The sequence below is a fragment of the Triticum dicoccoides genome, chromosome 2B (genome assembly GCF_002162155.2).
Source record: "Triticum dicoccoides isolate Atlit2015 ecotype Zavitan chromosome 2B, WEW_v2.0, whole genome shotgun sequence".
Lineage (NCBI taxonomy): Eukaryota > Viridiplantae > Streptophyta > Magnoliopsida > Poales > Poaceae > Triticum > Triticum dicoccoides.
The window spans coordinates 58,010,932-58,037,424 of record NC_041383.1 but is presented as its reverse complement, the minus strand read 5'-3'; the positions used below and the strand labels follow the sequence as shown (position 1 = coordinate 58,037,424).

General features: G+C 40.6%; 1 protein-coding gene across 1 annotated transcript; it reads left to right on the top strand.

Moving 5' to 3' along the window:
* The first annotated feature begins 22,546 nt into the window (after positions 1–22,546).
* Positions 22,547–24,463, top strand: LOC119362135 (probable L-ascorbate peroxidase 3, peroxisomal). Its single transcript, XM_037627335.1, has 8 exons — positions 22,547–22,756; positions 22,842–22,966; positions 23,068–23,183; positions 23,268–23,316; positions 23,483–23,565; positions 23,662–23,741; positions 23,865–23,967; positions 24,053–24,463. The coding sequence occupies exons 1-8, from the start codon at positions 22,629–22,631 to the stop codon at positions 24,260–24,262; spliced, it is 894 nt and encodes a 297-aa protein (XP_037483232.1). The 5' UTR covers positions 22,547–22,628; the 3' UTR covers positions 24,263–24,463.
* Positions 24,464–26,493: the final 2,030 nt, after the last annotated feature.

The following is a 26,493-nucleotide window of genomic DNA, read 5'->3' as shown; positions in this document are numbered from 1 at the left end:
AGATATCATCACTAATAAGAGGAAAATACCTGAAGCTGAGATTTCCACCATGCTTGCCAACTATACCTTTAAGGGTGGAATCCCTAAGAAACTTGGTGATCCCGGAGTACCCACTATACCTTGCTCTATTAAAAGAAATTATGTCAAAACTGCTTTATGTGATTTAGGAGCCGGTGTTAGTGTTATGCCTCTCTCCTTGTACCGTAGACTTGAATTAAGTAAGTTGACACCCACTGAGATATCCTTGCAAATGGCTGATAAATCAACTGATATACCTGTCGGCATTTGTGAGGACGTGCCTGTTGTTGTTGCGAATGTTACTATCCTAACAGACTTTGTCATTCTTGATATTCCTGAGGACGACAGTATGTCGATTATCCTCGTTAGACCCTTTTTAAATACTGCAGGTGCTGTTATTGATTGCAACAAAGGCAATGTCACCTTTCATGTTAATAGAAATGAGCATACGGTACATTTTCCGAGGAAACAACCTCAAGTTCATATTATAAATTCTGTTGAGAAAATTCCATCAATCATTATTGGAGGTTTTGAATTTCCTCTCCCTAATGTCAAGAAAAAGTATGATATTCTTATTGTTGGGGATGTTCATATCCCCGTTGAGGTAACTTAGTGTCACTTCGAAACTTCTCTGGTTACGTGTTATCCGGAATGGGTATGCTAACAAGACTTGATCAACCTTGTTAGTGGATTCATTTTGATGATCATGAGATGGATGAAACTAGAAGGCACAACCTTCTGCACTCTCTTTTTACTTTCTGTTATTTAAAATAAATAAAGCAAAAATAGTATTATCTGTCTGTTTTCAGAATTATCCGTGCAATGAAAAATATCCCGAAAATAAAAGTGCTCCAAATGCCCTGCAAATTTAGTATGATTTTTTATGGAATATTTGAGGATTTTAGGCACTGAAATCACTGTAGGAGGGGCAAGCACCAAGCCACGAGAGTGGAGGGCGCGCCCCCCTGTCTCGTGGGCCCCCGGTGCCCCCCCTCCACTTATGCCAGCACCCACACACTCCGTCTTCTTCCCAAAAAAATCCCCATCCAGCTCAAGCACGAGTTCTAGCTCATTTTGCTGCGATTTTCGATCTCCTTGGTCAAAGCTCCATTCACAAACCTGCTTTGGGAGATTGTTGCTTGGTATGTGACTCCTCCATTGGTCCAAATAGTTTTTGTTCTAGTGCTTTATTCATTGCAAATCCTTGCTGCTTGGTGACCCTGTTCTAGAGCTTGCATGTTAAATTTATGAGGTTCCAAGTAATTCTTATGCATGATATAGGCTCTAGGCACTTGTAGGAGTAGTTGCTATCAATCTTGTTTAGTTTTATTTACTTTTATCTTGAAGTTACTAAAAATTTCAGAAATTTTTAGAAAATGTTAAAGAGATTTTTGAGGGGCTCTTCTAGCCAAGGCTCCCAGGAAAAACAAGCTAAAGAGAAGGAAAAGGCCAAATATATCTTCCTCGCATAGCGGAAATACGGCCGTGTGAATGGCCATGCGATAATTTCTTGAGCGAAGATGGAATTCATGAAGACTTCTATTCTTTGATCGACAACGCAGGCCTCACCGACTTCCTCCACGACTGGATCGATCAGTATCTCTTACTTACCAATACTTTCGTGCAAAACTTTTATTATTATCCTAAGAAGTCACCGCCTTCAGTATCATTTCATTTATATGATGAATTCAGGGAATTGTCTTTACGTGATTTTTGTGCGGTATGTAGGAAACCCTTTGAGGGAGAATTAGAGGAACCACATCCTAGGGATGTGGATGGTTTTGTTAACACTATCACTGTAGGGGATCCAAAGAAGGGTTCCGATGGGAGAATCTCTAGCATACCACTACTAGGGAAAAGCCTAGCAGCAGCGCGGGTTTTAGGCCTATCAGTAGCGCGGGCAGGAGCGCTACTGATAAGGCGCTACAGCTAATGCTTAGCAATAGCGCGCCTCGACACACGCTACTGGTAACTTGACTTAGTAGTAGCGCTCCTTCAGAACAGCGCTACTGGTAATTAGTAGTAGCGCTTCTCCTCTCCCGCGCTACTACTATTATTTAGTATTTTATTTCTTTTTTATTTCATGTTGTATTCATACACCTTTACACAAGTTTTCATACAACAGGAATTTAGAGATTGTTTTTACATAATAATGAGTTATTACATCATGGGGTGAAAGAACCGTGGACTAGTTTCAATTGGATGTCCATCCACTTGAAACTAATCTGCGGTATATAATAATATCATCATCATCATCATATCATTAACAACTATCATCATAATACATCATTGTCATATAACACCTCCTCAAGATCATCGTTTTCATCATTGACATCACATAACACCTCCTCAAGATCATCATTATCAACTCTAACACATTACCACATAATAAACATATGTACCTCATAGGACCTATTACATTCGATTAATACCTACTACATTTTCTAAGGTAAAATAGCAAAAAACAAGATAGCTCCTGACTCTCCATTATGGAGAATGGAGATTAGCCTGTCTCCAATTCTTGCCTTTCGCTGAATGTTACTTCCAAGAACCTCCTTGAAAATGTCCATACATTTCTTCCATTCTTTGATGAACATGTGTTCACGGGTTTTAGAAATCCGATATGCACAGGTGAGCTTCGTAGATTTACCTGGCAGTATGTTCAGAACTGAGAGGCGACCATGCAGAGACATCAGATGAGGCACACAATCCATCGGGAGTTTCTGTTGAAAAACATAATAATAACTTCGTAGTTAGCAATGATGTACTAGTTTTAGAAGTATGCAAAAGATGCACGGATGTCGTAATAGTAAAAAATCTTACCAGGGTATCTCCAGAGAAGTTACCGTGGTTCAACACATGCACTAGTGGCACGTATTCACCATAATTTGGAGGAGTTCGATAATAGTTATTGTAATTCTCGAGAAGAGTACAAAATGCGATCAGATGATTTTTCTCCTTATACGTTAACTCGGTGCCATCGGTGTAGTGGGTTTTATCTACCATCTTCCACACAGTCTTTGAAGAATCAAAATAAGCTGTCAATGGAAATAAGCTATCAACTATTTTGAAATACACAATATAAATTAGTTAATAACTATGTTTGAGAAACTCACATAGCGGTACAATTGGAAGCGTATCAACAAGGACCCAAATGTCCATATTGTCTTGCTCGATGTCAGGATCACCAAGATCCATGGTGACAATCATACCCTCATAAAAACCATACATTTTGCAAAGTGCTTCCTAATTTTGGCAACCAAAATGGGTTACGCTCTGAGCATTGCACAGATTTACTTCAAAATCCATATCATGATGGGTCCTTAGGTGTATTTTCTTTGTTTAGAAATTTTCATGGTCTTCAAAACTCATCCTCTCCAAGACATAGCATCTTGCATGGCATGGGATAAGCTAGTCGAATTGTAAAATATGAAAATTAGACGTTGAAATAGTTGAAGTCATGCTTAATTACGAAAAAAACACTTGTCGTTGTTGCGTACCATTTCACAATCGAAGGTCTCCTCGAGCTTAATGCTGAAGCACCGATCTTCGTCCAGTCGAACGAACCTGTCGCACATACCCCGATCGTCGTGGCACCAGCTACACTCCCCCGAGAGACTGTCGTCGTCCGAGTACGACATTTCCTACGTTCATAATTCAAAGATTAAACTTGTACATATTCTAGCACAAGTCATGCCAGAATTCACGAAAAAATCCGGCATGACCTTTGCTAGGACATATCGAGCGCCTGAAATTTACCAGAACGGAAATTAATCAACACTCCGGCAAAACATAGGCCACTCGGAGATGTAAACTGAACATGAAGGGCCACTTGGGCAACCACATATCCTATTTGAGCAACAACACAAGATATACAAGGATATTTGGCTGGTCTCACCTCGATGTCAGAGGGGGTCGGTGAATGGGACGACGGTGGGGATGTCAGAGGGGGTCGGTGACGGGGACGACGGCGGGGATGTCGGAGGGGGTCGGTGACGGGGACGAGGGTGGTCACCTGAAACCATATAAGTTATCACTAATACATCCCGAATAATTGCTTAAACTAAAAAATAACAACAAATATGACATGTTCAACTAGTTTTATTAATTCAACTAGTTCTTACTAAATATAAACTTACTATAAATAGAAAAAAACTAGTTCTTTCTAAAAATAAAGTAGTTCAACTAGTTATATTAATTACCTTACTAAAAATACATTAGTTCTATTAATTCAACTACTTCAGTTAGTTTATTAATTTACTTACTAAACTAGTTATGAAACCTAAATTAACATCTACTACTACTAAAAATCTAGTACCATCTAAATTAACATCTAGTACTAGCTATGAACCCTAAATTAACATCTACAACTACTAAATCTACTACTAACTAGTGGCAGGGGGTGGGGGCGACGGTGAGGTATCTAGGGGCGGCGAGGTCGAGGGCGGTGGGAGGAGGGCTGCCGGCGGAGGAGGGAGAGGGCGTCCGCAGACGGAGGAAGAGGGCGGCGGCGGAGGAGGGAGGGGCGGCTGCAGGCGGAGGGAGGATGTGCGAGGAGGAGGGAGGAGGGATGGAAGGAGGGGAGTACCTCGGCGGCGGACGAACGAAGGCGGCGGCGGCGGCGACGCACGACGACGGTTATCGGCACGGGGGGCGAGAGTGAGAGTGTGAGTGAGGGCCGGTCGTGTGCGTGGGGATAAGGTAGGGATAGTTGTAGCGCATTTGCCGAAACGCGCTACAGATAATCAGAATAGCAGTAGCGCGTTGCACATAAACCGCTACTGCTAAGTGTAACTATACAAAAAATACGTCAATGCAAAAATACATTGGCCATCAATGATCTTTTTGTGTACAATCTGAATTGTCAATACGAGTCCTATCCGGTAGGAACCGGAGAGGACTCATATTGCGGCCACAAATTTTACACATAGAGTTCAGTGAAGACCAACTGGTTGTGGTAGTTTCAGAAATAACATATTTAAGGTGGTAAACACCTTGTTCACGGAGCAAGGTGGGACTAAACTTGTGGGCTAATCTTAGCAGTAGCGGTTTTCCCATAAGCGCGCTGCTGCTAACTTCTATAGCAGTAGCGCTGTTCAATAAAGTGCGCTACTGCTATAACTAGCGGGGGGGGGGGGGCGAGGTCATGGCAATTATAGTAGCAGCGCGGTTTGCGGTGGACGCGCAACTGCTATTTTCCTGTCAGCAACGCATTTCTCTAACACGCGCTGCTGCTAAATAGCAGTAGCGTGGTATTTTAGGGAGCGCTGCTGGTAAGATTCTGTGTATAGGCTTTTCCCTAGTAGTGTACACTTTCCTGCTTTACGCTACTTTGCCATATTTGCTAGTAGATGCTTGATTGGTCGTGGAAATAGTGGAAACTTTAGTGTCCCAGATATTATTATTCTACTCCATGCCTTGTTTGGTGATAATAGTTTCAGTATGGGTGCCGTTATTGCTAAGCGTATAAACCTGAATCGTACAAAAGGCCCCATCTTTGGAGGTATCTATACTGCACGTCTTGCTAGACATTTTGGGATACCTATTAGGCACTAGGAGAAAGAGGAGACAATTTTGCCTTCTTACATTTTAGATTACAGGAGCATGGTAGCACACGACTTTATTGTTTAAAATGATGATAAGACGCTCTTATATAACTTGAGATTTAGTAAGAAACACAATGATACTATTATTCTGCCTACACCTTTGTTGTTTGATTTGACTACAAATAATTTTATTGTCACGCCGGAAGCGGTGTACGCTCATCGAGGCCAAGCATCCACTCCAGAGCCAGAGCCTGAGCCGGAAACTTCACCGGACCCTTATCGTGCATCATGTTATCAGTGGGATCCGGAGGAGACGGCCAGCCAATGGTATCCTGATTTCACCTCTCAGTACACCGGGGAAAGTAGCCGCGGCTCTTGGCATTAGACCAACTTAGGCCAAAAGTCTAAGCTTGAGGGAGTATGTATTTCTCACCGACTTTACATTCATGTTCACACACTATCCTAGTCGTCGGTGCTCATACTCTTCCATTGTATTATCCATACTAGTTTAATTCTCCTTTTCTAGTTTTCTTCTTGTGTGTTTGATAAACCCTAAGAAAAACCCAAAAAAATTAGTTAGTTTAATTTCCATGCTTGTAGTAGAAATTAAAATGAAAACCCAAAAAGATTTCTCGTTCTTCTTTTACTTGTTGGGAGCTTTCCCGTGTAAATAGTTTTATTTTCTTTTCTTTCCTTTGGGGGTCGAGAGTAAAAGACCATATTGAAAATGTTTAGTGGCTCTCATATGCATGATTGTTTATTTAACTTAGAGACCATATTACCTTGTCTTCCCTCTTGAGTTGAATGCTTGCAGATTCTAGCTTAGTCCAATGCACGTGCACTATTATTATTATACACATCGTTCGGTCGTGCGAGTGAAAGGCAATAATGACGATATATGATGAACTGATTGAGATGAGAGAAGCTGGTATGAACTCAACCTCTCTTGTTTTTGTAAATATGATGAGTTCATTGTTCCTGATTCAGCTTATTATGAAGTAAACATATTTGCAATGACATTTAGAGATTATAGTTGCTTGTGCCATGCTTGATTAGCTATAAGTTATAATGGTTTACCTTGCGTGCAACCATGCTATTAGAATGATTATGATGTGGTATGATGGGATGGTATCCTCCTTTAAATGAATTGAGTGACTCGACTTGGCACATGTTCACGCATGTAATTGAAACAAATCAACATAGCCTTCATGATATTTATGTTCATGGTGGATTATATCCTAGTCATGCTTGTACTCGGTGTGAATTAGTTCTAATGCATGTTTATGACTGTTGTCGCTCTCTCAGTTGGTCGCTTCCCAGTCTTTTGCTAGCCTTCACCTGTACTAAGCGGGAATACTGCTTGTGCATCCAAACTCCATAAACCCCAAAGTTATTCCATATGATTCCGTTATACCTTCCTATATGCGGTATTTACCTACCGTTCCAAGTAAATTTGTATGTGCCAAACTCCAAACCTTCAAATGAAATTCTGTTTTGTATACTCGAGCAGCTCATGTTTCCACTAGGGCTGCCTATATATTCCATGCTAGGTGGGTTATTCTCAAGAGGAGTGGACTCCGCTCCTCATTCATGAGAAAGGGCCGGTAACCGGGATGCCCAGTCCCATGATCCAAAAAGATCAAAGCAAATCAATATAATTAAACAAAACTCCCCCAGGATTGTTGTTAGTTGGAGGCACTCGTTGTTTCGAGCAAGCCATGGATTGATGCTTGTTGGTGGTTGGGGAAGTATAAACTTCTACCATTCCGCGTGGGAACTGCCTATAATGCATGCCATCTCATAGATGTTGCATTGACAGTGAAAGTATGCCGCCCAAAATATTATTCAATCTCTATTTTAAAATTGAGCTCTGGCACCTCTACAAATCCCTGCTTCCCTCTGTGAAGGGCCTATCCATTTACTTTTATGTTGAGTCATCACCTTCTTCTTAAAAAGCACCCGCTGGAGAGCACACTATCATTTGCATTCATTATTATTGGTTTATATTGGGTATGACTTGACTGGATCTCTTTTACCATGAATTACAATGTTTAGTCAGTCCTTGATCTTTAAAGGTGCTCTGCATTTATGTTTTGCGGTCTCAGAAAGGGCTAGCAAGATACCATTTTGCTATATCATGTTATGATTGTTTTGAGAAAGTGTTGTCATCCGAGTTTTATTATTATCGGTCGCTAGCTGATTATGCCATTGATATGAGTAATCGTGAGACCGAGGTGTTATTGTGAGTATGGTTAGTCCATAATATATGTTGAAACCTGAATGCTGGCTTTACATGTTTACAACAACAAGAGCAAACAGAGTTTGTAAAAGTTTTTCTTTATCACTTTCAGTTTATCAACTGAATTGCTTGAGGACAAGCAAAGGTTTAAGCTTGGGGGAGTTGATACGTCTCCAACGTATCTACTTTTCCAAACACTTTTGCCCTTGTTTTGGACTCTAACTTGCATGATTTGAATGAAACTAACCCGGACTGACGCTGTTTTCAGCAGAATTACCATGATGTTGTTTCATGTGTAGAAAACAAAAGTTCTCGGAATGACCTAAAAATCCTCGGGATAAGTTTCAGAAAATATAAAAAATACTGGCAAAATATGAAGACCAGGGGGCCCACACCCTGTCCACAAGGGTGGGGGGCGCGCCCACCCCCTTTGGGCGTGCCCCCCTATCTCGTGGGCCCCCTGCAGCTCCGTCGACCTCAACTCCAACTCCATATATTCTGTCTCACAGAGAGAAAAATCAGAGAGAAAGTTCCATCGCGTTTTACGATACGGAGCCGCCGCCAAGCCCTAATCTCTCCCGGGAGGGCTGATCTGGAGTCCATTCGGGGCTCCGGAGAGGGGGATTCGTCGCCATCGTCATCATCAACCATTCTCCATCACCAATTTCATGATGCTCACCGCCATGCGTGAGTAATTCCATTGTAGGCTTGCTGGACGGTGATGGGTTGGATGAGATTTATCATGTAATCAAGTTAGTTTTGTTAGGGTTTGATCCCTTGTATCCACTATGTTCTGAGATTGATGTTGCTATGACTTTGCTATGCTTAATGCTTGTCACTAGGGCCCGAGTGCCATGATTTCAGATCTGAACCTATTATGTTTTCATGAATATATGTGTGTTCTTGATCCTATCTTGCAAGTCTATAGTCACCTATTATGTGTTATGATCCGACAACCCCGAAGTGACAATAATCGGGATACTTCTCGGTGATGACCGTAGTTTGACGAGTTCATGTATTCACTATGTGTTAATGCTTTGGTCCAGTTCTCTATTAAAGGAGGCCTTAATATCCCTTAGTTTCCACTAGGACCCCGCTGCCACATGAGGGTAGGACAAAAGGTGTCATGCAAGTTCTATTCCATAAGCACGTATGACTATATTCGAAATACATGCCTACATTACATTGATGAATTGGAGCTAGTTCTGTGTCACCCTATGTTATAGCTATTACATGAGGAATCGCATCCGACATAATTATCCGTCACTGATCCATTGCCTACGAGCTTTTCATATATTGTGCTTCGCTTATTTACTTTCTGTTGCTGTTGCTACAGTCACTACAAAACCCAAAAATATTACTTCTGCTATCTTTACCTTTACCACTGTTACCATTACTATCATACTACTCTGCTACTAAATACTTTGCTGCAGATACTAAGTTATCTAGGTGTGGTTGAATTGACAACTCAACTGCTAATACTCAAGAATATTCTTTGGCTCTCCTTGTGTCGAATCAATAAATTTGGGTTGAATACTTTACCCTCGAAAGCTATTGCGATCCCTATACTTGTGGGTTATCAATAGACAAACAAAGTGTCACTAGTATGCCTCTACTTGACTAGCTCGTTGAATCAAAGATGGTTAAGTTTCCAAGCCATAGACATGAGTTATAATTTGATTAACGGGATCAAATCATTAGAGAATGATGTGATTGACTTGACCCATTCCGTTATCTTAACACTTGATCGTTTAGTATGTTGCTATTGCTTTCTTCATGATTTATACATGTTCCTATGACTATGAGATTATGCAACTACCGAATACCGGACGAACACTTTGTGTGCTACCAAACATCACAACGTAACTGGGTGATTATAAAGGTGCTCTACAGGTGTCTCCGATGGTACTTGTTGAGTTGGCATAGATCAAGATTAGGATTTGTCACTCCAATTGTCGGAGAGGTATCTCTGGGCCCTCTCGGTAATGCACATCACTATAAGCCTTGCAAGCAATGTGACTAATGAGTTAGTTGTGGGATGATGTATTACGGAACGAGTAAAGAGACTTGCCGGTAACGATATTGAGCTAGGTATTGAGATACTGACGATCGAATCTCGGGCAAGTAACATACCGATGACAAAGAGAACAACGTATGTTGTTATGCGGTTTGACCGATAAAGATCTTCGTAGAATATGTGGGAGCCAATATGAGCATCCAGGTTCCACTATTGGTTATTGACCGGAGACGTGTCTCGGTCATGTCTACATAGTTCTCGAACCCGTAGGGTCCGCACGATTAACGTTCGGTGACGATTTATATTATGAGTTATGTGTTTTGATGTACCGAAGGTAGTTCGGAGTCCCGGATAAGATTGGAGACACAACGAGGAGTCTCGAAATGGTCGAGATGTAAAGATCGATATATTGGACGACTATATTCGAACATCGGAAAGGCTCCGAGTGATTCGGGTATTTATCGGAGTACCGGAGAGTTACGATAATAGCAAAATCATCACCGTCATCACGCCGTCGTGCTAACGGAACTCTCCCATGAAGCTCTGTTGGATCGGAGTTCGCGGGACGTCATCGAGCTGACCGTGTGCTGAACTCGGAGGTGCCGTACATTCAGTACTTGGATCGGTCAGATCGTGAAGACATACGACTACATCAACCGCGTTGTGCTAAAGCTTCCGCTTTCGGTCTATGAGGGTACGTGGACGACACTCTCTCCTCTCATTGCTATGCATCACCATGATCTTGCGTGTGCGTAGGAATTTTTTGAAATTACTACGTTCCCCAACATATTTTGTATGACATATAATAAAATGTTACAGTATTTATTAGTTAAATTAATGGTTAAAATCAGCCTAATTTTTTAAAATGATTCAAATATATTATTCAAATTCATCGAAAGTACAAAGCGCCTCAAACATTAAAAAAATACATTGAGATTTCAAGACCACCGAACAACTACTACCACCGTCAAAATGAGCCGCTAACGTGTCGTTATCGCCGCTCCTCTACCGAAGCCGGCTTGACCTTGTTGATGACAGCCGTGAAGTCCTCGTGCTCGTGCCCCTAAGGACCAGCGCCCTGGAGTCGTAGTCGTCGTCGTTGAACCCTTGAATAGATCTGAAACAGCTGGCACCAAATCTCGCCACACGATGAGGAACCCTAACCTCACTGCCTCAAAGAGACAATAGGAATCTACATTGGAACTCCGCCGACTACAAGCCTGAAAGACAAACTCGAAAAAAAAGCGCCGCCGTCCGTCCAAGCGCCGCACCTGAGAGGACTACAAAATCCTAGCCTAAACTAACAACCGGAGCAGAGGCACCGGGATTCTCCTCCCCGCCACCAGGGGTGAAGCCCGGAAAAAGGTCGCCGGGGTCAACATAAACAAGTAGCGCTAATGTATTCCAACCAAAAAAAGTAACAAAATATATGGCTAAGGAACGCATAGCTAGTATCAACTAACATGCCTATAATTTCCTTACGTAACCTCACATAAATAAAAAATCATAGTTGTCAGTGTTAATAATAAAATAAGCTCCTATTAAAAAAGTAATTAACTCTCTATTTTTCCTTTCAAATTCAGAAAATACTCCATTATATTCTTACTGTCTACAATTTTAAATTAGCTAATAACAAGAGATTACAGTACAAAGAGACTACAAATCTTTCTAGCTATCTTGACATTATGATGGGGTGTGACTTGAGGTCTAATCTACATTGTGTAATCCACATAGACCTTCAAGCAATTATGATAAAAAATCAACACGTCGAACAAACTCTAAGATAATGGGATGTAAGGAATTTTAGATTAAAATAGATTAGGAATAAGATGTAGAATTCAGTTTTAGTGCCACTTACAAATCGAATCTGCATACCAAATCAGCGAATTTTTTATCATGGAGAGAAGTGGAGATTGGGGGGCGGCCAAGGTGGCGGCTCAATCGAGCGAAGGGGCCAACTCTGTAGTATCACGCGCTCCTAGCCACTCCACTCCAGCTAACCAGTGGCCCTGTTTGAATACTCTAACACAGTTAGAGTTAGAGTTATTTTCTAATCCACTCTAACTCAAATAAGCACCTCTCCACCGGGATAGTTGAATTAGATGAAACTAACCCACTCTAATCCTTCCCGTTTGGATACTTTTGGGTTATTTGAGCCCCTAACTAACCCAAACTAGCTCTAACCCCGTGATCCAAACAGGGCCACTCTCGTTAATAAAGTTGTGTGCATAGCTTGAAGAGCTAACCATAGATGTAGAACCGGAATAGTCTACTGTAGTGAACCGGAACCAGTACTGTAGCAAACCAGAAGTAGCTTTGTAGCGAATCTGAATTAGTTATTGGGTAAAAAAACTTAAGGTATATCTTGAAAAAAGTACCAACATTTCTTGAATTTCTGAAAAAAACAAACCGGGGATAGGAACATTTTTTATTATGTGAACAGAAAAAATTAAAAAGCAAAAAAATTGAACAAAAATATTAAAAAAACAAAAACCATTTTTTGAATGTATGAACAAATATTGAAACTGCGAACATTTTTTTATAAAATTAACAAATATTTGAAAAATGGAACATTTTATGATATTTGGAACAACAAATTGAAACAGCTAATATTTGTTGAATTTTTGAAAAAAATTAAGATGGAACCTTTCATGAAATTCAGAACAATTTGAAATCATGAACAGTTTTTAAAATTCTTGAATATTTTCGGAAACGCGGACAGTTTTTGATTTTCTGACCAAAATTTGTAATCATGAAAAAATAGAATATTTCATGAAATTCCGAACAAAAAATTGAAATCGCAAACATTTTTTGAAATGCGAACATTTGTTTAATTTCTGACCATATTTGAAACGACAAACACACCCAAATAGTTTTTCAAACATGAATAATTTTTAACTTGTGACAAATATAATTAAAAAGAAACATATTTTAGAATTCCTGAACATTTTTTCAACTTGTGAACAAATTTTAAAGACTGGATAATTTTTTAAAAATTCCTATACATTTTTTTATACTATAGAATTTTTTGAATTTATGAACAAAATTTTAAAGGAGGACAATTTTTTAAAATCTGGGAAAAATTGAAATTCCGAAAAATATTAAAAGGAAAAATGAACTTTATGAAAACCAAAAAGGAAAGAAGAAAGAATATAAAAGGGAAAATAAAAAAATAAACATAAATTTAAAAATAAAAAAACGAGACAAAATCGTTTAGGAACCTTCTTCCTAAAATCAGAAAAACAGGAGTTTGAACCTTCTCAAAACTAGGATTCGTGTACACGCTAAACGGCTAACACGGGCCGGCCCACTGCGATCGCTCCGTCGATTCGGATTAGATAATGAATCTAACGTAGGAACATATATATATATATTGTTTCTTCTATTTTTTTTGCATATTTTTCTCATTTTCTATTGAATCAGATTCTAAAATCATTGCTTAAAGTTATACCTGGCCATACCTCGGGCCGTCCGGGCTTCGGACCGGGCCTAGCCAAGCCCAACGCAAAAAATCCTGGCCCTGGCCCGGCCCGGCCCGACCAATGGGCCTGTTTTTTGGGCCCGAGCCTGGCCCGAACACCTAAAAGCCCGTCGGGCTTCGGGCCGGCCCGGCCCGACCTTCAGGAAAGTGCAAAAACGACAGGCCTCGGCCCGGCCCGGCCTACGGGCTCAAAATCTAGGTCCGAGCCCAGCCCGGGGGCAGCGTCGGGCCGGGCCGGGCTTCCCATGGCGAAGTATACTTAATGTGGAAACACGCATAAAAGATGACACCAATTATAGACATTAAAGATATTATAGGATAGATCTAGCCTGATTCCATCCTCATTAATGCATACATATATACTTTGAAAATTCCACAATGTAGTCTATTCTAGTCTCTCTCCTACAACTCTAGGCTAGTTGCAAAACATCGATATCTTGACGCAATGTATGGGGAACTCCTATTGGACGCTCGCTGCGGCAAGCAGTCGGCGTTTCGCACAGGGCAGGTGCGAGGGAGCGACCGAGTGGGCCGGCCCGTTTAGCGTTACAGCAGACCCCGGTTTTGGAACCTTCTATGATGTTTCCAGCCGATTTTTTCCGGTTTTGGGAACCTTCTAGAAGGTTCCTGAACCGGCTTTTTCTTTTTCAGTTTCTTTTTCGTTTTTCGTTTTTCTATTTCTCTTCTTTTACTTTTTTCTTTTTTTCTGTTTCCTTTTTTCTGTTTCTTTTTTCTTTTCAAGTTTATTTTCAAAAAAAATCCGAATTTCAATTTTTTTCCTGTTTTCCAGATTTTGTTCAAAAATTCAGAAAATGTTCCCATTTCACAAAATTTGTTCATAAATTCAAAAAATGTTCCCGCTTTCAAATTTTTGTTCTGAATTTTCAGAAAATGTTCCTGTTTTTTCAAAAATTGTTCAAATTATTTTTATTCATTTTTAGAAATTTGAAAATTAATGGCATGGATTTAAAAAAATGCCTATTTTCAAAAATTGTTCACAAATTTCAAAAAATGTTCTTCTTTTTCAATTTTTTATTTATGTATTAAAAATGTTCTTCTTTTTCAAAATTTTCAAAAGATGTTCTTATTTTTTAAATCATGTTCAGTTTATGCAGCTGAAAAATGTTCACCTACATAAAAAATGTTCGCACTTTCAAAAAATGTTCGACGCACTAGAAGAAAGTTTTTGTTTTAACTGTTTGGTCATGTATATAAAAAATGTTCTCCTTTTCAAAATTGTTCTCAGTTAAAATATATTTGTTCTGAATTTAAAAAGTTGTCCCCATTTTCAAATTTTATTCACCAATTCCAAAAAAATTGTTCACAAATTTCAAAAAATGTTCTTATTTTCAAAATTTTGTTCATGTATGAAAAAATGTTCTTGTTTTTCAAAAAATGTTCTTTGTTTTTTAAATCATGTTCAGTTTACGCAGCTGAAAAACGTTCACCTATATAAAAAATATTCACACTTTCAAAAAATGTTCGAAGCACTAGAAAAAAGTTTCCGTTTCAACTGTTTGGTCATGCATATAAAAAATGTTCTCCTTTTCAAAATTGTTCTCAGTTAAAAGAAATTTGTTCTGAATTTAAAAATTGGACGCTCGCTGTGGCAAGCAGTCGGCATTTCGCACACAAGCAGCTTGGCTAGGCCAGCCCATATTGCGGGTGCGCCACATTCGTAGGTTAAAAATCGCAAAAAAGGAAAAAGGGTACTGGAATCGAACCCGAGACTTCCTATTGCTAAGCGCGATGAGCTAGCCGCCCCAACTAGCTACTTCTTATGGTAAATTAGCAGCGCGAACCTAAAGAAATTAACAGTAGCGAGAAAACATAAAATCTGAATACGCAAAATTAAGATGAACCAAGGTGTGAGCGAGGCACCTCTCAACACAAGTAGGTAGCCACTATAGTTTCTAAGATTTCGTGTAAAAAAAGGTAGCCCAACAAATATTAACTATAAACCGCGACAAAGGCTAAACTTAAAAAAAATTCAAACGTGAATTCTTTTGGCAAAAAGTAAACATTTTCTGAAACGCAACCATTTTATAATTTGTGAACAAAATTTTAAAAATTAGAACATTGTGTGAAAGTGTAAACATTTTTTTGGAATAAAAAAGGAAGAAAACTGAAATTGCGAACATTTTGTTTAAATGCGACCACTTCAAAATTTGTGAACAATAATTTTAAAATTAGAACATTTTTCGAAGACATGAACATTTTTGGAATTTGTGAACAAATTTTTTAAAGCACGAACAATTTTGAATCTTGAAAAAAAATTTGGAAACGCCAACTATTTTTTCAACCATGGACATTTTTTGAATCTTGAGAACAAATTTTAAGGTAAGTAATGTTTCAAAGTTTGAACATTTGTTAAACAACGCGAACAAATTTTGAAACTCCAAACAAATTTTTTGAATACATGAACAATTTTAAGAACAGGAACATTTTTTGAAATTTCTGAACAAAAAGTTGAAAAGCTGACCATTTATTGAATCTGCGAACAATTTTTTGAAAACACAAAGAAATTATAAAAAAACACGAACGGCTTTTGAAAAATGGGAACAAATGTGAAATCCCAATTTGTTTTGAAAAAATGAAAAACCTTGGAAATGTGAACATTTTTTGAAAATCACGAACAAAATTTGAAACTCCGAACAAATTTTGGAAACACAAACAAAATTTTGTACATTTTTTGAAAAGAATGAAATGTTTTTTGAAACCTGAACAAAAAAATTCGAACATCTTTTTTGGGACCGAACAAAGTATTGAATATACCGAACTTTTTTTAAAATTGCGAACAATTTTTGAAACCAAAACATTTTTTGAAATCATGAACATTTTTTTAAAAGTTGTCAAAAGGTTGAACAAAAATATTCTTAACAATTTTGTTAACACATATTTTTTTTTGAAAATTCCGAACAATTTTTGAAAAATGCATACAGTTTTTGAATTTGTGAACAAAATTTGAAAACACGAATTGTTTTCAAGTTCTGAACATTTTTGTAAAAGTGCAAACATTTTCCAAAAAAGGCAAACATTTTTTTGAAAAAGAAAACATAAACTTGAAAAACAAAAAAGAAAAAAAAACGAAACAGAAATAGGAAAAGAAAGGAAAATAAAAAACCGATTCAGGAACCTTCTAGAAGGTTCCCAAAACCGGAAAAAACCAGCTGGAAACCTCTAGATGGTTCCCAAAACCGGAAACCGGGAGCGCTGGAACGGGCCGGCCCGTTGCGTCGCTGCTCGGTCGCTCACCTTTGCGAAGCGCCGGCAGTTTGACGCAACGAGCGGCAAATAGGAAATTCCCAATGTGTGTCCATTAGGGAATTCCTTGGAGATCGACCTATTCTCAATCGTGGGCCTCCATGCAGCATGGTGTTTTGGGCTGCCATCGCATGTGAGGCTGTTGGGTCCGAAATCACTTGTTAAGGAGTACTCCTTCCGGAGATCACTCCAACTTCCCTAGGTTTTTTGAGGTAATGGGCAGCTGCACCCTTTTATTCATTCATAGCTGATTCATTACATATAATGGTCCTGATTACATCAGGGAACTCATTAATCCAGCAGGACCAAACATCATTCTTCGCCGATTTGGCCAGAACATGTGCCGCCTCATTACAAGAACGATTGACATGAATAAAACTACAGGATACAAACTTTGTAGCACATTTTCTAATATCATGGACTATGACTCCAGTACGGGACCTATCAAAACCTAAACCGTTGATCTTATTGATCAATGATAAACAATCAGATGCTACCATGATCTTCCTCATACCAGTGTTATTGGTAAGGATTAAGGCTTGATGAAGCGCCATGGCTTCTGCTACTTCAGAAATCTGAACTCTTTCAAAGTAACCTCTGTTCGCCACCTACACCCTTCCCCGATGATCATGTATCACCACTCCAAAGTCCGCTCCTGCAGATTGGGAGAAGATCGCTGCATCCACATTGACGAGCATCAACCCCTCCGACGGCGGAGACCACCTTTGATTCGACTTCAAGGTCTCACGTCTAATGGAAGTGGTCGAGCTGAAAGAATGTATATTAATAAATTCAACATAAGCTTTGATCTTTCCCACCATACAAAGAGGATGAATTAAAGCTTCACCATTACGGTAGGCATTTCTATTCTCCCATATGTGCCATATAGCCACTGCCATAATCATAGAGTGAAAATCTGTAGCATTTTGTATCCAATCTAACAGCCATTACCTAATGTGAGTTAAACTTTTCAGTTTCAAGCAAATACCATATTCTTTCTTGAGCTCTTTCGAGATTTCTCTAACATAGTGGCAAAGCAAAAAAAAACAATGCTCAACAATTTCCTCCCTATTACAGAAATGACAATCATACCTTGTGGGGATCGATCTCACTTGAATTTGGGTGCCTGTTGGGAGAAAATTATGAGCCAACCTCAACATAACTACTTTCATTTTATTTGGGCATTGAAATTGCCATAGTTTCCTCCAAGTTTTCTCCATGCTCTTCTGATCTGAAAAAGCCCCCTTGCCATTTGCACTTTTGTCTCTCCAGAAATTTAGTGTTCTCAAAAAATTATATGCTGATCTCACTGTGTAAACACCATCTTTTGTGTGGGGCCATGAAGCAAAATCTGGACATTCTTCTATACTCAATGGTATGCTAAGAATTTTCTCAGCTATGTCCTCTGGAACAATGTTTCTAACAGTTTCTTCCTTCCAGTTATGTTCCCCTTGAATTATCAAGGAACTCACCATATCATTATCACTTCTAAGGGAAATATGTTGTAGAGTTCTCGGAGTAATGCCAGGGATCCAATTATCTTCATATGTATGTATTTTGTTTCCATCTCTCACCCTCCATAATAGGCCATCCTACAACACTTTTCTCCCATACATCAGACTGCGCCAAGTATATGAAGATGACCTCGGGCATTTAGCTGTCCAAAAATCCCCTTCTGGATAGTATCTTCCTTTTAGTACCTTGGCACACAATGAATTAGCATTTGTTAATAGGCGCCAACATTGTTTTCCCAACAAAGCTTGGTTGAAGATTGCCAGGTCTCTAAAGCCCATGCCACCTAAATATTTTGCTGAGGATAACCACTTCCAAGATCTCCAATGCAGTTTCCTTCTCCCATTTTCTACACCCCACCAGAAGTTGGAAATAGGCCTTTTCATCTTTTCGCAGACACCAATAGGAATCTGAAAACAACTCATTACATAAGTTGGCATTTCTTGTGCGACTGATTTTAACAGAACTTCTTTCCCAGCCCTTGACAGAGGCCTATCGCTCCATCCATTGAGTTTTTTCCAAAGTCGACCAGTGAGAAAGCTAAAGTTGTTCGTTGGTGATCTTCCCACCCAGGTCGGCATACCAAGATAAGTAGCTTGTAGTGTATCATCTTGGATTTCCATCTTTTGCTTTACCCTTTCCTTTATTTGCTCATTACAAATGGTGATAAAAAATATAGATGATTTTCGAGTATTGATCTTCTGTCCACACCCGTCGCAATAAGTTTGAAGAGCTGATTTAAGAGTATCAATACTCCTATCATCTACTTTAGTAAATAACAAGTTGTCATCGGCAAAAAGGAGATGGGGGATAGGAGGGCCATTTCTACCATTGCGAATCCCTTTCAATTCTCCAGAAGCTTCCTTTTGCTGCAATAAACAAGATAAGCCTTCAACGCACAACAAGAAAAGGAAGGGGCTAATTGGATCCCCTTGCCTAATGCCTCTAGTGGGTTTAAGATGTTGAGTTAACTCTCCATTAACTTTAACTGCATATTTCACAGAAGTTACACATCTCATTACCATCTCAACCCATTTATCATTAAAGCCCATTTTCAATAATATACCCTTGAGGTAGTTCCACTCCACCCTATCATAGGCCTTTGTCATATTGATTTTAAGTGCAATGAAGGGGTGCTTGACTTTCTGCTTTCTAATTGTGTGGAGACATTCATAAGCTATAAGGACATTATCTTAATTAGTCTTCCTGGCACAAAAGCACTCTGTTGTTCAGAGATTATATCCGGCAAATAAAGTTTGAGTCGATTAGCTATAACTTTGGAAGCAATTTTATATATAACGTTGCACAAACTTATTGGCCGAAAATTAGAGAGCACGTCAGGGGAGTTTACTTTTGGGATTAAGACAATTACCGAATCATTGAAGCCCTCTGGAATTTCTGATCCCGAAAGAAAACCCTTCACTGCTGCACAAACATCTTCTTCTATCAGCTCCCAATGTCTTTGGTAAAATAGAGCAGGGAATCCGTCGGGTCCCGAAGCCTTGGTGGGGCCCATCTGGAATAGTGTGGTCTTGATTTCGTCATTTGTATATTCTCGGCAAAGTGCTTCATTGATTTCTTCATTCACTTTAGGTGGAATTGCTTCCAGTACTGCATCTAATGAGGTACAAGGTTCAGAGGTGAATAAATTAGCATAAAACTCATATACCATACTCTTAATCCCTTCACGGTCTTCGCACCTTGTTCCGTCAGCTCTCTTCAAGAAATTAATTAAATTTGTTCTTCTCCTAGCTGAAGCTGCATGTGCGTCACTTGTCGCAACCTCGGAGTTTTCCCTTTTTTCATAGATCTGTTTATTCAAAACATTTTATCTCTTAAACCGTGCGTCCAAATCTCGAACCGCTTTCGCCGTTGGATTCCTCGTGTCGAGATCTTCAAAACTAGATCCCATGTTGATAGGTTTTGACGAACTTTTTTTCATGAAAAAAACCGATGAAAAAACCGAACCGGGGACATGAGTTTTTTTCCCTTTCTAAAAGAGGCACGCCCGTACCTCTGACGAAATCACAACCATGCCTCTCGCAGAAGCAAAACCGTGCCTCTCGCGGAAGAAAAAAAAACAAAAAACGCATTTTTTCCTCTTTCCGAAAGAGGCACGCCCGTGCCTCTCGCGAAAGCACAACCGTGCCTCTCGCGGAAGAAAAAAAAAACAGAAAACGTGTTTTCTTTTCGTTTCCGAGGAGGCACGACCGTGACTCTTGCGAACGCACAACCGTGCCTCTCGCGAAAGGAAAAAAAACAGAAAACACGTTTTTTTTTCGTTTCCAAGAGGCACGGTCGTGCCTCTCCTGAAAGCACAACCGTGCCATAGAAATAGAACCTAGAGCCAGGGCTCCGCCTCCTCCTCCTTCTCCAAGAAAGAAAGTTAGGGTCCGTGCCTCTCGCCGGCGCCGGCGCAGGTCCGCCTCGTCTCCGGTGGCCCTAGGGTCATGGAGGCGCGGTGGATCCTGCCAAGGGCCGGCGGGAGGGCTCCGTTTTTAGTATTTTTTTCAATCTTGTTAGGGTTTGTGTCCTACTCAGGAAGGCAAGACGGCGACGGCTCCCTGAAGATGGAATAAAGGTCTCCCCGCTTAGCCCCCGTTCCGGTGGTGCGTCTAGCATCGTTGGTGGGCGTGTGGAGGTGTGTCTCCAACAGATCTAACTTTGGTGGATTTGCTCGGATCTTGTCGTTATTCGTCTGCGTTCGTGTGTCTTCGGTTTGGATCCTTCCGATCTACGTTATTTTTCATCGGCGGTGGTTGCTGTTCTGGGGTGCTGGTCCTATGGGGCCTTAGCACGACGACTTCCCGACTGTCTACTACAACAAGTTGTGCCCGGCTCCGGCGATGGAGGGGTGATGACGACGGCGCGCCTTCGGCTCGCTTCGGTGCTTGTAATCGTCGCTAGGTGGTCTACGAATCTGGATGTAATTTTTATTTCTGGTATTCGTTGTAGTGCCATGATTGAAGATGAATAGATTGGAAGTTTTTCCGCAAAAAAAAGCACAACCGTGCCTCTCGCGAAAACAAAACCGTGACTCTCGCGGAAAAAATGCGTTTTTTTGCTCAAAAATAATTTTTTTCGAATTTTTTTTGGTCGAAAAGCTAGGGAAGACCGGTGAAAAGCCAAAACGTCAGAAAAAACCCGAAAAAATCATTTAAAAAGCCGAAAACGCGTGCGAAAAAAAAATCAAAATTCAAAGAGAGCGCGACACGTGGCGAATGGCTGAGAGCGCGTCAAGTAACGCTGATCGTTGCGAGGCTCCCGAAGGAGCGCTCGTTAATTAGTTGCTTCCTGTTGGGTCCTATTTTCACTCGGGTCAATTGTTTTTCACTGCACTATTTTTCATCATGGGTTGTATGTACGAACCAGGCTTTGGGCCAGTGGCATCGGTGTCAATTGACCCGGCTCCAATACTGTAGCTCCTGTTGGCGCCGCCTCCTCACAGCGCCGTTCTTCTTTCTCTCATCTTTCATGAACACATACCATGGAGAAACTCTACACAGACACACACACACAACCAAGAAGAAGACCGGCTGTTACTTTGCACGAGAGGCCCTTCTCCTTGGTGGAACAAGAGACTACATTGTGTTTTTTCCAGCCCTCTTGGCTCCGCCTTTTCATTGCTCCAATACAACACTTATATACAAAGGACCCAGCCACCTATGTCATGCACCCACGCACTAACCAGGCGCCATTCCCGGCCACTAACACCACGCACACGCACCACTAACAGCATGCAGCGCTGCCCACTATTCCTCAACGGCCGCATACAACCCGGCCGAGTCCAGCTACCAACTCAAACTCAGCCTATTCTCTTGACTAATACTTATCTTAACTACTCCTTCCGTTTCTAAATAATTGTCTTTCTAGAGATTTCAACAAATGACTACATACGGAGCAAAATAAGTGAATCTACACTCTAAAACATGTCTGCATACATCCGTATGTTGTAGTTCATTTGAGATAGCTAGAAAGACAATTATTTAGGAACGGAGGGAGTACCATGCATCTCTAGTACTAACGTGGCATGCAACGCACACATCACGGTACACTTGGACGTGTACAACACATGTCAAGATTAATCCTAACAGCTCCGTCCCTCCCGCCATTGGCCATTGGAGCGGCAGACAGAAGGATGGCAAATTTACAGGCTCGTCGGTGAAGCACCGTCAAGTTTACAGTAGTCCCAAAAATACCTTGGAGACTTTGTAAACCCAGACCAGAAGGTACTAGAAACTAAAACTCGGGTGAAGAAACTTGTAGAAAGCTCTGCCCGCTGCCGCCCACTGATTAACGGCGGGAATCGCTTATCAGCATAAACATGGCAAAGACGTTGCTTTCATCTGGAGAGATCCCATGCTTTCTCCACGCCTCCACTCCATTCCATTCCTCCCTCTCCTTCCTTCCTTCCTTCCTGCTGTCCACCCTTTTCTTCTCCCCGACTTCTACAAAACCGCGCTCCATGCCTCTCCAAACCAACCAGAGCTCCTTTGTTCCATCCAGGCATCAAGAAAGAGACGGAGAAAGGCACACGTTGGGTGCGTGACCATGTCGGCGGCGGCGGCAACAGGGCCGGTGGTGGACGCGGAGTACGTGGCCGAGATCGGGAGGGCGCGCCGGGACCTCCGCGCGCTCATCGCCAGCAAGAGCTGCGCCCCCATCATGCTCCGCCTCGCGTGAGTTCCTCATCCCCATTTTCTCGCCTGAGCAATGCACGTTTTGTGGCTTAACGACGGCGGTGATCATGGTGCGTGCGTGCAGATGGCATGACGCCGGCACCTACGACAAGAACACCAACACCGGAGGCCCCGACGGCTCCATCAGGTTCCCGGAGGAGCTCAGCCACGCCGCGAATGCAGGGCTCAAGATCGCCGTCGACCTTCTTGGTCAGCACTGTCAGACTTGGTTTTGGCTGTTCAGAGTTTCGTTTCTGACCCAATTAAGCCTGTCAAACTGAATTTAAACATGATGAATACCTGTGGTGCAGAGCCGATTAAGCAGAAGCACCCCAAGATCACGTACGCGGACCTGTACCAGCTCGCCGGAGTCGTGGCCGTCGAGGTCACCGGTGGACCAACCATAGATTTCGTTCCTGGCAGGAGGGTAAGTTCATGAAATCCGCAGCAACATTTGCCCTATTGTCGAGAAAAAACATCAGTTCATTACCATAGCAACCATGTATCGCAGGATTCTTCAGTTGCCATTGAGGAAGGACGCTTGCCAGATGCTAAGCAAGGTAATCAACTTACACAAATATCTACTCTAGATTCCAGTGGCACATTGTTTCTCTTCGTGAATGAAATGTGGGATGCAACCAAAATAACAGTTTCAACTAATGCGCTTGAATTAGAGTTTGCTTTCAACAGTCAGTGGCAAATTGCTTATGTTTATCATGTGACCAGGTGCTTCACACCTCAGGGAAGTTTTCTACCGAATGGGCTTGACCGACAAGGACATAGTAGCACTCTCGGGTGGCCATACTCTGGTAATATCTCAACGCCTTCTTTTTCGTATTCAGATTCAGATCAGTGTTCATTAATCATAATTCATATTCTTGTTTTGCAATGTACATTATTTTTAGGGGAAAGCTCGTCCGGATAGATCGGGATTTGACGGCGCTTGGACAAAAGATCCTCTCAAGTTCGACAACTCCTACTTCATGTGAGCACAATCATACCATGTTCATAGACTGGGCTTCAGCTTATAACATTTTAAATATTTGTAGAACCAACAGTTCACCACAACCTTGTCATCACTTGACTTCGTCTGCTGTATATGCTACAGTGAGCTTCTGAAAGGGGACTCTAATGGGCTACTGAAGCTGCCTACAGACAAGGTTCTCGTGGAGGACGCCGATTTTCGTCGCTTCGTTGAATTATACGCAAAGGTAAAACAGAGTTCAGTTAAGAATATCTCCAATCCATGTGCTACATTCATCTTGCTTAGCGTGTGGGATATTATGTTTCGCGCAGGATGAGGATGCCTTCTTCAGGGACTATGCCGAGTCGCACAAGAAGCTTTCCGAGCTCGGGTTCACGCCTTCTCGCGCTACTCTACTGGCGTGGGGGTGCAGAGACAAAGCCAAGAGGGCTGTCACGAGAACTACCACTGTCTTTGCGGTTGCGGTTGCCGTCATCGCCTGCGCTTACATCTGTGAATCCAAGAGGAGGCTCAGTGGTTAGGCTGCAAGTCTCCATGTGCAGATAACTGAAAATTCAGTGATGGGTTCTGAAGACCAAAGTTAAATCTAACATTGAGATGTTGTTCAGTCGTATTTGTAACTAATGTGCTGATACAGTGATGAGAATGCGTGCTACTATCTATCATCTATGTAACATTGTGTAGTTGTACGTGAAATAATGGAAAATACAGTGGTTGTCGATCGTGCAAGTTTCTACGGGAGTTCCACGGAGTTCTCAAGTGGTAGAAATAATATTTGGCAATGAATAAGCCTCGTGTCACAATCGACAACCACTGTAATCTTTGGCAATGAATAATCCGGTAATCTTTCCCAAGTTCACAAGTGAGCATTTTTTGGGAGAAGAACTCGCATGAAAAGTAAAGAGAAGGGAGTAGGTAGATTAGGGTCTCATTTCCTGAAATTATGTTCAGCATGCAAAGAAAAATGACAGTGTGTGTTCGGAAAAATGTTCAACGTGTATTAAAAGATGTTCATCTTTTTTTCTAAAATATTCAAGGTGCATCTGAAAAAAGTTTACGTTAACATGTACTCCAAAAATGTTCACATGTTTCATAAACATGTTCATGATATTTCATAAAAGTATAAAATGTAAAAAACTGTTCACATAATTTATAAATATTTTTATGACCATTTAAAAAAGATGTTTATGCATTCAAAAAATATCTTCGTGACATCTTTAAAAAATAACAACACAATGTAAAAAAGTTTAGTATCATCCAAAAAATGTCCAACATGTATTTTAAAATGTTGAACACTTTAAAAAAACATTCAAACATGTATTTAAAAAAAAATGTTCAGTGTGTATTTGAAACAATATTCAACATGTATCAACAAATGTTACACGTGTATACAAAAAGTGTACAACATGTACTAGAAAACAAAGTCAACATGTATTTGAAATTAATAAATGATACAAAACACATTGAAACAAAACAAGGAAGAAAACACACAAAATGTTCTAAAATCGGTCCATAGAATCATCCCAAAACCGTTCCATGGAGCTACATTGTTGGGCCAGCCCGTTTATTGGAACACCAGAGGCGAGGTGGTTTTTTTTTTTTTGCGAAAGTTGAAACCCATTCTTGGGCCAAGGCTGCTACTTCGCTTTCCCCCGGGCGCCACGTGCGGCTTTCTGTCTTGCCCGATATCATTTGTATTCCTATGAACATTGCTTAATAAAGGTCTACAGTTAAAAAAAAGGTCCTTTGCACTAGTTTTTTTTGCTCGATTTTTTTTGCTTCCTTTGTCTTAGAGTTTACAGATTTAAAAAAAATGAGAAATCAAAACATTTTTATGTGTTTACAGATTCTTTTACAGGCTCCCTCGTTCATTCAGCAGTTGACCCTTGATCATTGAAATTTCTAAATTTGAATAAAATCAGGAATTTAAAAAGTTTACCAATTTTGAAAAAGATTATCAATTTTTAAAAAATATCTTCAAAATTTAAAAACGTTCATCAATTTTTAAAAGTGGACAAACTTAAAAAAAATTCATTGATTTTGAAAAAATTTCAGCAATTTTGTAAAAAAATTCTCAAATTTTAAAACGTTCACCTGTTTTGAAAAAGTTCATCGATTTTGAAAAAACATCAATTTTGAAAAAAATTCAACGATGTTGAAATTTTTTCATGCATTTTGAAAAAAGAAAAGAGAAAAAAACTGTATACCTTTTAGTCAGCTGGCCATGTAGCATCGATGGAGGTTGGGGGTGCGCCGGTTTTTGCCGATGCCTTGAACCGGCGCAATGGGCGTCGAATAGGATTTGGCTGGGATACAACTGAGGGGAAGAGGAAGAGCAACATACCCTAACTCATTAAGGATAGACACACCCAGTCAGCCACGCACAAGGTATTTTCCAAGGTTCCTCCTATTCCACGTTAAACATGCGGAATAGTGAGGTAAGGCCTTTCCTATTTGACGCTCTCTCCGAAGAGATGTCCGCTGGCCCAAGCATTCTTTTTCTTGTTTAGTAAATTTTGGAAGGAAGTACAGCTTATGCATGCATGCCAAAAATTACAAATGCTAGCTGAATGAAACCCATTGGAAGCTAATCTTTGTTTAATATCACATGAAGCTAATCTTCGTCCAATTTGCATGCATTGTGTGCCAAAGGACCAAAATGAATTTATAGGGATGAGCTCATGTATTGTCTAAAAAGGGACAAGCTCGACTCACTTGTTTTGCGCCGCTGGTACATTTTTTTAGTCCCCCC